Source organism: Netta rufina (assembly GCF_964035555.1).
Source record: "Netta rufina genome assembly, chromosome: 28".
NCBI lineage: Eukaryota > Metazoa > Chordata > Aves > Anseriformes > Anatidae > Netta > Netta rufina.
The window spans coordinates 4,287,821-4,298,768 of record NC_140152.1 but is presented as its reverse complement, the minus strand read 5'-3'; the positions used below and the strand labels follow the sequence as shown (position 1 = coordinate 4,298,768).

The 10,948-nt window shown below is 64.8% G+C and overlaps 1 protein-coding gene across 1 annotated transcript; it reads left to right on the top strand.

The window, feature by feature from the left end:
• The first annotated feature begins 3,407 nt into the window (after positions 1-3,407).
• On the top strand, positions 3,408-10,788 carry CRLF1 (cytokine receptor like factor 1). Its single transcript, XM_084302639.1, is given in 10 exon segments — positions 3,408-3,533; positions 7,254-7,532; positions 8,195-8,324; positions 8,842-9,011; positions 9,154-9,218; positions 9,220-9,315; positions 9,430-9,598; positions 9,878-9,900; positions 9,902-10,057; positions 10,222-10,788. Coding segments are annotated over 10 exon segments (1,179 nt in total). The 5' UTR covers positions 3,408-3,466; the 3' UTR covers positions 10,246-10,788.
• Positions 10,789-10,948: the final 160 nt, after the last annotated feature.

The following is a 10,948-nucleotide window of genomic DNA, read 5'->3' as shown; positions in this document are numbered from 1 at the left end:
GCTGGGGGCTCCAGCCCTAATGGGGAACACATGGCAGGACCCCAGCCAGGGGAAGGGGGGGGCTCCCGCTGGGCTGGGGGGGGCTGGATCCCCTCGAGCATCGCTGCCCCTGGCTCCTCTCCTCGCCCCGCTGCGCTCCGCCAGCTTATTCATCTCGTTAATCAAAGCAGGGCAGGGGAAAACGTGCTCTGGAGGGGCTCAGGGGGGGCTGTGGGGTTGGCTCCGCTCCCCCCGACCCCCTCCTAGACACCCCCCCAGCCTCACGGCCTCACGGCTGGCCCCGGTGATGAATGGCGAAGAAAATGGGGCAGATTGGGGGCTGCCACCGTAAATCACGGCACGGTGCTGCAGGGGGGGCAGAGCCGCTGCCCTGACCTGGGGGGGGGGGGGACACAAAACCCGATGGCAGAGCATCTCTGGCAGCACTGGGAGCACTGGGAACACTGGGAGAAAGCGCTGGCAGAGCAGCCCGTGGGAAAGGCTCGCACCTGCCTGCAAGATGCCTGGCCCCAGCCCGCGCTCCTGGCCCTCGATTCGCTCACGTTTAATAATAATAATAATAATAAAAAAACCCTTCCCAGGCCACAATATCCCAGTTGGCAAATATTTACCGCCGGGTAATTCCTGGCCCTCCCTCCTCCCAGCCCTCTCCAGAACCTCTCCATGCCTGCAGCACCGCTGCCCCTACATCTCATTTTTGGGGCCGCCCGGGTTCCTGCCACCACCGCGGCCACCCCGGTGCCACCGCGGCCACCCCGAGCCCTGCACCCCGGCACCGGCCCCGGCACTTGAGCACCCGCTTGATATAAGTGGGATTTTTTTTCCCCCTTTTCCAGCAAACAGCGAGGCGGCGGCGGGGATTTTTGTGCTTCCCAAAGCAAACAGAGCCGGCAAGGTGCGGCCGCCCGGCGGGCGAGGGGCTGCGCTCGGGGAGGGAAGGGGGGGGGCGGCACGGAAGGGGTTAAGCGGGTTATAAATTACCCACGAATGTGGAAATGTTGCAGAGAGGAATAGAAAGAAAACTCTGACTGCTGGATTCTTTGCATTTCTAGCCTCTTTATTTTTCCCACAGGTCACTTTAAAAGGATGCAGGCAGTCAGACAGCTCCGCTGCGCCTTTCCTCGGGCTTTTTCTCTGCTTTTTTTTTTTTTTTTTTTCGTTGTTTGTTTTTTACACCCTGGCCCTCGAGCCAGATGCTATCTCTGTCCAAGGACTTTATGGAGCGAGCTCTGGCTGGGAAATCAAGTAATTGGATTAATTCGGGGTAGAAGTGCCGGGCCCGGCCCCGGTGCCACGCGACGCGGCGCTGGCAAGAGGGTGGCAGGGGGAAGGTGCCAGCGCCTCGGCCCCAGGGTGCCAGCTGGGGTGGGAAGGGAGCAGGATCCGTCCCCTGGGGTGCTCAGCCCCGTTTTGGGGACACCGCTGGGCTCCTGGCTCCGTCCCTCCGCATCCCGCCGGGCAGAGCGAGGAGCTCTGGGCCCCACGGCCGCATCCTGCCCCGCGCCACGAGGGTGCCAAAATAAGGCAGAGAGGCCCTGGGAAGGGAGCTCCAGTGCTGCGAGGGGGGTAAAAAGAGCAAGAGGGGGGGGGGTCCTGACCGCTCCAGGCCCCTTGGGACCACCTTGGGCTGGGGGGGGGGGGAGCAGGCGGCCGGGCCAAATCCTGCCCTCCCCGGCCGATGGCAGCGCGTGCGGCGGCTCGTGGGCAGGACGCGGCGGCCGCGGACTCAGCGCTTTAAAGGTCACTGTCAAAGGGCAGCGCTCACCACATCTGTTTTCCGACGGCCGCACTGACTCAGAAGGCGGCCGAGCTCCTCTGTCATCTCCGGCTGCTCCCCGCCGACGGCCGGATCCTGCCCCCGGCCCAGCACCGGGTGCCACCGCCCCGAAGCTGCCCAGATTTGGGGTCCGTGCCCTCCTGCCCTGTCCCCATCCCACGCCCTGTTAAGCCATCGGGTCCACGCTGGGGTGAGTGACACCAGAAGGGACACGGGGACACGAGTCCCGAGGGTGCCACCAGCGGGGACCCCTCCTGACACCGCTGTCCCCCCCCCCGATACCCACGGGGACCCCACGAGGCCACGCTCGGTTCAAGACCCCCACGGCGGCCGGGGCTGCCGCTGCCAGACTGCGAAGTTTCCCATGCTGGGTGTCTCCCTGCGGCTGACATTTTTGGGAAATTTCAACAAAAACAGTTCAGAAGCTTCCAAAAAAACAGGACGATGGGAAAAGGCATTGTTTGGGCTCTCTTCTTTTTATTATTATTTTTTTTTAATTCTTTGCAATCCCTTCAGAGGGTGCCCACCACCTCTGCACCCATTCCCTTGCAGCATCGTCCCTGTCCCCACGTGGTGTCACCCCTGTCCCCATGCGGTGTCACCCCGTGGGCTCCAGGCTCCCGTCCCCATCCCAACCTCAGGGCTCGGGGCCATGGGGTCCCTCCTGTGTCCCCTCCTCCTGAGGGGGACAGGGGGGTGAGGATACAGCCCAGACACCCCCCCCAGCATGGGGGTGCTCTCTGGGCACCCAGCCTGGCCATGGGGACGTGGGGACAGTGGCCTTGCTGTCACCAGGACCTGCTGGCTGAGGGCTCTCGGTGCCATCGAGTCCTGGACGGGGGGGGGACAGGAGCCGGCAGCCACGAGTGGGGGGTGTGTCACCCGTGGCACTGCCACCCACACCCACCATTAACTCCTCGCTGCCTCCTGGGGCCAAACGGAGCCTAGCCCCGACGGCAGCTTGGGGGCATTTTCCCCATTTTTTATTATTTCGGGGGAAAAAAAACCCAACACTATCACCTTCGATGGAAAAAAAAAAAAACAAAAACACAGCATTTTGGGGAAAACCACACGGATTTCCACCCCAAAAACCCAGAACCCATCCGCGAGACCCCATCTCCAGTTGGGGGAGGGGGTGGGGAGGGGGTGAGGAGGGGGCTCCCCCCCCCCCCTCCCCTTTCCCCAACCCCCCCCCCCTCCCCATCGAGGGGCGGCCCCGCGGGGGCGGCGGGGGCCGGGTGCGCAGCGCCGAGCGCGGCCGGGAGCGGCCCCGGGGGCCCGGGAGTGGCCGGGAAGGCAGCGCATGAGTCACCCGGGGGAAGGGGCCGGCTCTCCCTCACCTCCCCGGGGAAGACAACGGGGCACCGGGCTCAGCATCCCCTCGCCGAGATCCCCCGGGGGGGGCGCCCGGGACGCACCGGAGACGGAGATGCTTTGGGTAGGGGCGGGAGGGAGGAGAAAAACGCGAGCAAACGGCCGGTACCGGAGCACAAACCCGGACCCCCTCCCCCGAGGGGGGGGTTTTCTACCCCCCCGGGGGCGGTCCCGGGCCGGGCTGGGCGGGGCGAGGGCGGCATTTAGGGTTTTGGCAGAGCGGGGGCTGCTCAGACTTGCTCGGGACTTCCCCGGACGTGCCGGGTGCGCTCCCGCAGCCCCGGGCACCGACGGGCACCGGGACCGGGACCGGCCATGCCGCCGCTTCTGCCGCTGTTGTTGCCGCTTTGCCTGCGCCTCCTTCACGCCGAACCCCTCGCCTGTGAGTCCCGGGGGTGGGGGTCCCCTAAAAATATAAGGGGGGGGGGGGGGGGGGCGAGCACCGGGGTTTGGGGAAGCCGGGGTGGGAGCCGGGGAGCCGGGGCCCGTCGGGGATTTGGGGATGGGGAGAGGGATTCCCCCCCCCCGGTGGGGGGTGGTGGTGGTGGTGGGAGCCCTGCTTCTTCCTCACCCCCCCCGTCCCGGTTTCTCATTCATTGCGGTGCGGGGGGTGCCGGTGCCCTCCCCGAGATGTGGAGCCCTGGGGGCGTTTTGGGGCTGTGGGGCCCCTTGGATAGGGGGCAATGGGGATCCCCTTTCCTGTCCCCCCCTCCCCACCCGCCGGCCGTGGTGGTTAATGAGCCCCCCCCCCCCGGCAAGCAGCAGGGAGCCCCTTCCCCGGAGGGCGCTCGCTCCCCCCTCCCTCTCCCCCACGGAGAACAATAGAGAAACCTTTTTGTGTTCCCCCATCCCAAGAGCAGCAGGGACCCCCCCTTCGTGCCCTGGGGGCTGCAAGTTGCCCCGCTCCCCGTGGAGAAAAGCCCCCCCTTGCCCCGGGAGGGGTCTCTGCCTCTTCCCCCCCCCTCCTGGAGAACAATGCGGCTCCGCTTCCCCACCCAGGACAATGGCAACCCCCCCCCCCCCCTCCTCCATCCCGAGAACAATAGCGAACCCCTTCCTCACACGGCCAGCAACGACCCCCCCCTCCCTATCCCCGGAGCAATGACCCCCCCCCAAAAAAACACCGAGAGCCTCCCGCGGAGAACAATAGGGACCCCTTTTTCCCCCCCTATGGAGAACAATGAGCCCCCTCCCGTCCCGGAGAACAATGAATCCCCCCTTAACCCCCATCCGGAACAATAGGGAGCACCCACCCCTGCGGAGAACAACGAATCCCCTAAAATAAAAGGGAAAGGGGGGGGGGGGGGGGGGGCCTGGGAGTGGAGGGGGGGGGCCAGGCGTGGAGGTGCCACCTGTGTGCTGAGCTCTGGGCGCTCTCAGCCCGGTGCCATCGGGGTCCCGGTGGGCGCAGGAGGGGTCCCCACGGGGCCGTGGACACGAAGGGAGCCTCGTCCCGTCCCGCAGCCGCCCGATTGCTTCTCCAACGGCCCGGCCGAAGCCAGCCCAGGAAGTTTGGCTTCCTCCCGGTGATGGGAATCTCTCAAGGCCACGTTTGCCCCGTGGGTCCCAGCCAGGAGAAGCGGCTGCTCGGTGGCTCCCACCCCACGGGCGATGCGTTTTCCCCCCCCCCGACCCGTGCAAGTCATTAACGGGGAAGTATCAAAGAGCAATAATTGGGGTTGGGATCGCAGAGGCAGCTGGGGCAAGGAAGCGAAACGAGGCTGCCGGGGGGAGGAAAGGGCTTGAAGGGGGAAAGAAAATCCCCTCGGAGGCCGTAGGGAGAGGCTCCCCGTGGAGGTGGGCTGCGGGTGGAGCGGTGCCTGCCGTGGGGCCGTTCCCGGGGGGTTAACCTCGCCGGGGGCATTTCGGCAGCTCCAGCGGTGCTGGGAGCTCTTTGGGTCTGTGTAATTCCCGAATTTTGCTTGCACCCATGGAGGGGGTGCCCCCAGTGGCTTCCCACCTCCCGACCCTCGCTTTTCCCCTGGCTGGGTCCGGAGCATCCGACCTGCGCGAGCGCTCGCCCCGCGGCACCCTCGGAGGAGCCGGGTGCAAGCGGAGCCAAATCTCCTTTTAGAGAGCGAATGTTTCCCCTCGGTTCAGCTCGGTCGCGCTCGCTGGAATGCCTGGGCTTTTTTTTCATCCCTCCTCGAGCTGAGGGATGGGCACGAGAAATGCCAGCGGGCAGGAGGAGAAGGGGAAAGGGGAGCGCAGAGGAGGGATGAAGCTTGCCGTAGCCGTGTCCGCCCGCAGACCCCGCTGCTGGAGCCTCGGAGCAGCTTGAAATCTATTTTTCTGCAGAATTCGGGGCTGCCCAAATTTCCTTTTGTTCTTCGGGGCAATTACGATTTTTCTTGAAATCTCCGTGGGTCTTAATAAATCTTTTTTAACTGTGGGATCTTGAGCACTTATCGGAGGGTTTTCCTTTCCTTTCCCAGCCCCTTAAAACGCCGATAGAAAAATAAAATGAAATCCGGCCCTTCGGAAGAAAAGCGTAAACGTTCCCGACACCTTGGAAATGTGGTTTTACTTTATAGCATTACTTAGCACCTGATCAGCATTTTTTTTTTTAAAGTAGGAAAGCAATAAAACCCCGCGCAGGTATTCCCGCTGCCGCGGCTCGCACATTCCTCCCGCCGCCTGCGTCTCCCCGGCCCTTTCCTCTGCGATCTGAAAACTTCACACTTTTCCCTTTTAAAACACATGGTCGTCACCGGAGAGGGGAAAAAAAAAAAGCTTTTTTTTAAAAAAAAAAAAAAAAAAAAGGGAATTGGCCCCTGCACACGCTGCTGCTCGGAGGTGCTGTGGAGAGGCCGGGTGGCGCGCGGCGCTCGGGCGCATTTCTGGTGCCGTTTGGGTGAAGATTTGCAGGAATTGGGGCTGGAAGCGGTGGAGCTGCGGTGCTCCAGCAGCGCCGTCTCGAGCGTTCGCCTGCGGGCTCGTCTCGTGGAGGAGCCGTTGCCGGGTGGGAAGGGCTGCTCGCAGAGCCCTGACGCTTTTTGGGGGGCCCCGTTGGAGGACGGAGCCAGATGCCACGGGGACAGGCTGGCGCGGGGCAGGGTGGGCGCATGGGGAGGGCGCAAAGTGGGTGCAAAGCACCCAGAGCCTGCGGGGTCCCGCTGCTTTCGCCCCCATCCCAAGCCCCGTCCGTCCCCTCCGCAGCGCCGGGAGCTGCTAATTAGGAGCTCCCCGGGGAAACGAGGGTCGCGGAGCGTTAATCGCGGCGGAGCGAGCGGCCGCGGCCAACCTGCTGGCAGCTGCTGAAAGCCGAGAGGGGCCCCGAGGTCGGAGGGGCGAGGAGGTCGAGGCGCTTTCCGGGAGGTAATTGGTGATATTAATTAGCCTGGCACGCGCGGGCTCCGACAGCCCCACGTGTGCTGCTGCCGGCCGGGTGGGGAGCATCGCCCCCGCTGCTTTGTTTCCCCCCCCTCCACGCACTCGCCTTCGCACGTAACCTCCTGCTCTGTGCAAATAAACCCATCCCTGCGTGGCTTCGCTCCTCTCCAGGAAAAAAACAGAACTGGGGGGCTCCCCCCCAAAAAAAAACAAAACAAAACAAAAAAAAAAAACACAGCAGGATGAGGGTTCTCATCCTTCCCCCCCCAAAGCCCAGACCACCCTCGCGGGGAGCCCGGGGCCCCCGCGCGCAGGGACCCCGCGGCGAGGTGCGAGTGATGGCTTTTGGCAGCGCCGGCGGCACATGGTTCGGATTAGGCGGGTGGTCAGCGCCGGGGCGCGCGCACCGGCCCTCGGCCCCGCGGAGGGGAGCTGGCAGCCAGCAGGCTCCGAAACGAGCCTTAAAAAAAAAAAAAAAATAACGCTGGAGAAAACCCCCAAAACTTTCCGTCTTTGCTGTCGAAATCGTTAAAAAATTTAAAAAGCCACGAGCCAGCCCTGGAAAAACACATCATTTTCCCCAAAAAACCTGTACGGAGCAATGAATGCAGCACCCCAAATGGGGCTGGTGCTCCCCGAGCTCGCAGGGCGCGCACCCAAACCGAGCACCTCCTGTGCTGCCGAGGGCTGCGCTATACATTTTATTATTTTTTTTTTTCCCTCCAGCCACTTCATTTTTTATTTTTATTTTTTTATTTTTTGGCTGCAGACCCTGCAGTGATTTCCCCCCAAGACCCCACCTTGCTGATCGGCTCCTCGCTGACCGCCACCTGCACGGTCAGCGCCGACTTCCACCTGCGCGCCGAGGACCTGTACTGGACCCTGAACGGCCGGCGCCTGCCCGCCGCCTCCTACGCCGCCCTCGGCCCCACCACGCTCAGCGTGGCCCTCGCCCGCCTCAACGGCTCCAAGCAGCAGTCGGGGGACAACCTGGTGTGCCACAGCCGCGACGGCGGCATCCTGGCCGGATCCTGCCTTTATGTCGGACGTACGTTGGCGCGGCTGCGGGGTGCGCGGCACCCAGGGGCGCTTTGCCGCGGGGCAGGGCGGGGAGCAGCTCGGCTCCCCTGGAAACGTTTCAGCGGGATGAATTTGATAAAAAAAAATATTTCTTGCTACGGCACGCCAGAGCCGGTGTTTGCCGCCGCCCGTGTGCCCCTCTCTGCGTTTTCACCTCCCTGCGCTCTCGGGGCTTTGCCGCTCGCTCCCGGACCCGCTGCGGCTCGGCGGAGCTCACAGCAGAAAGGCTGCTCTGGCAACCCTCGGTGAAATTACAGTTGTCCGAATCAATAATCATAAGATTTTATCTCGGGCTATTTTAAGGATGATTTTACGTCCTAAGAATACAGAGGCTTAACTGGGAACAGAGCTTCTATTTTTTATTTTTTTTTTTTCCTTTGGTTGCTGTTCCCGAAAGAAAACAGCTCCGGAGCCTGGCGCAGGCAGCTGCAGCCCCTCGAGCAGGGGCTGGACCGGCTCGCTGCTTCGCTCACCGGCGGCTTTGGGGGCTGGCAGCGGCCGTCCCGGTGGCACCGTCCTCGTGGGCACGCGATGCGGGGGCTGGCTTGGTGCTGCTGGGACCCGAGTGCCGGTGCTTGTGCCGCTCACGGAGCTGCTTCATCCCCCTCCGTCCTTTTTGTCCTCTTCCAGTGCCCCCAGAAAAACCAGTCAACATCTCCTGCTGGTCCAAGAACATGAAGGACCTCACCTGCAAGTGGGCCCCAGGCACCGAAGGGGAAACCTTCCTGCACACTAACTACACGCTCAAGTACAAGCTCAGGTACCCGTGCCACCGGATTGATTCCTCTTATTCCAGACGTGACTCTGGGATTTGGGGGTTTACGCAGAGGGGAGCTCCGTGGCTCCCACCTGGTGGTGCTGGGTGGGATTGGGTTGGGGGGGGGTCCCCGTTTTACCCACCCCAGCACCGTCCTTGGGTGCTGGCAGGGCGCCACGCTCCCTACGTGCTGGGGAGGGGGGTGAAGGTGAAATCCCCTCCCTGGGATTATTTGGGGCTTTAGTGGGAGGGGGGATATGGGGCAGGGACCCCCTCCACGCTTCACCTGGTGCCGGGACGGGGAGGGGGGACCCGTGAGCGTCGGGGCCGGTAACCAACACCTCGGCGGCCGGTGTTAAATGGCAAATAAACGAGGCACAGCCCCGGCTCCGCGCTGCCAATTCCTCCGGGCAGGCAGGTGTGAGGGGAGGGGGGGTGGAAAAAAAAAACCACACCGGGGGCCCCCCACCGGCATCACCGCCCCCGTGCCCGGTACCGGGGACTCACGGCCCGCCCACAGGTGGTACGGCCGCGACAACACGTGCCAGGAGTACCACACGGCCGGGCCCTACTCCTGCCACATCCCCAAGGACCTGGCCCTCTTCACGCCCTACGAGATCTGGGTGGAGGCGTCCAACAGGCTGGGGGTGGCCGTGTCCGACGTCGTCATGCTGGACATCCTTGACGTGGGTGAGCGCCGGCACCGGGGGGGGGGGGGTCCGGGGAGGGCGACGGGCGAGCGGAATCGCCCCTAATGGAATTAGGATTTTTCCCCCAAACGGGCACCTATGGGTGTCTCCTTCACCCCTCGGCCGTGCCGCTGTCCCCGCAGTGACCACGGACCCGCCGGCCGACGTGCACGTCAGCCGGGTGGGCGACCTGGAGGACCAGCTGAGCGGTGCGCTGGAGCTCGCCGCCCGCCCTCAACAAGGATTTCCTCTTCCAAGCCAAGTACCAGATCCAGTACCGCGTGGAGGACAGCTCGGAGTGGAAGGTGGGACGGGGACCGGGTGGCGTCCCCGGGGTGGCGTCCACCCTTCTCCAGGGGTCGGGGGGTCACACGGGGCCACACGGGGCTAAGCCTCTCGCTTGCTGTCCCCCCCCAAAGGTCGTGGACGACGTGGGCAACCAGACCTCGTGCCGCCTGGCCGGCCTCCGCCCCGGCACCGTCTACTTCGTCCAGGTGCGCTGCAACCCCTTCGGCATCTACGGCTCCAAGAAGGCCGGCATCTGGAGCGACTGGAGCAACCCCACGGCCGCCTCCACCCCGCGCAGCGGTGAGCTCCCCGAGCCCCCCTGCAGCTCCCCGAGCCCCCTCCCCTGCTCTCCCCCTCCCCATCCCCGCGTGCGCCCTTGGCCGTGCGCGTTGGCCGCTGCGTGCCCAGCACCTGGATTTCTTGCGAAGGAGCCAACTCGGAGCTCTGATTTCCCAGCAGGGAGCCAGAAAGCCGCTCGTTTCCCTACCTCAAGTCCCCCCTATTCATGGGGGCGTCCCCCTCTTTCCCCCCCCTTCCATGGCGGTGGCCCTGACCCCCGTCCCCTCGGTGTCCCCGCAGAGCGGGCGGCGGGGGGCTGCGACCCCCAAGGGCGGCGAGCAGAACACGACGCTGCGGCGGGAGCTGAAGCAGTTTTTCGGGTGGGTGAAGAAGCACGCCTACGGCTGCTCCAACCTCAGCATCAAGCTCTACGACCAGTGGCGCGTGTGGCTGCAGAAATCGCACAAAACACGCAACCAGGTAGGTAAGGAGCCTTTCGCACTTCTTTTCTCCCTCCCTCCCTCCGGCACGGGGAGGGGAATCGGAGGGATGTGGGGGAGGAAAGGGGGGGGGGGTCCCCGCACCCCGCAGCCTCTCCCTCTCCCCGGGGGTGGCCTCGAAGCCGGGCTCTGCTCTCTCCGCAGGTTCTACCCGGCGATAAGTTGTAGCCCCCGCGGGGCCGAGCGCCGGCAGCAGGGCACGGGGCGCCCGGCGCCCGCCCGGGGTCACCCACGCCCGCCCCGTCCCCGTCGCCGCGCTGCGCCGGGGGGGGGCAAGAAGGCAGCCGGGACGAGGAGCAGCAGCAGCAGCCCCGCACCCCGCTGCAAGGGGGGGCCGCAGGGGGTGATCCGGGGGGTGCGGGCTGGGGCTGGCCCCCCGCGGAGCCCCCCGCGTCCTCCCGTGCCCCACGGCACCGAGGGGACCCCCCCCAGCACGGGGGGGCTCGGGGCTTTTGTTCCGTAAGCGCCAGCCGGAGCAGCAGGGGGGATGAAAGGGGGGATCCCCACCCCCCCGGTGGGTGCAGCCCCCTCCCCTGGGGCTGCAGTTTTTGGGGGTTATTCCCCGGGGCGGGGAGGGGCTGCGGGTGCCCACGGGGCCGCGTGCGAGTGCACGGGGGGGGGTCCGTCCTGTCCCCGGAGCGCCCCGCGGGCTGGTTTTGAGGCTGCTGGGGTTTGCTCAGTGCCTGCTCTAATTTTTGATTCAAGCCAGCCTTATTTTGGTTACATTTCAGACAATTAGGAACAGATTTAAGCTTAATGCCAATAAACCTCTCAAACCCCACGGGGGCCTGCGTCAGTGGGGCAGCGGCAGCGCGGGGGGGGGGGACGGGGACGCAGCGGGCAGCCGAGGGGCCGCGGTGCCAACGTCCCC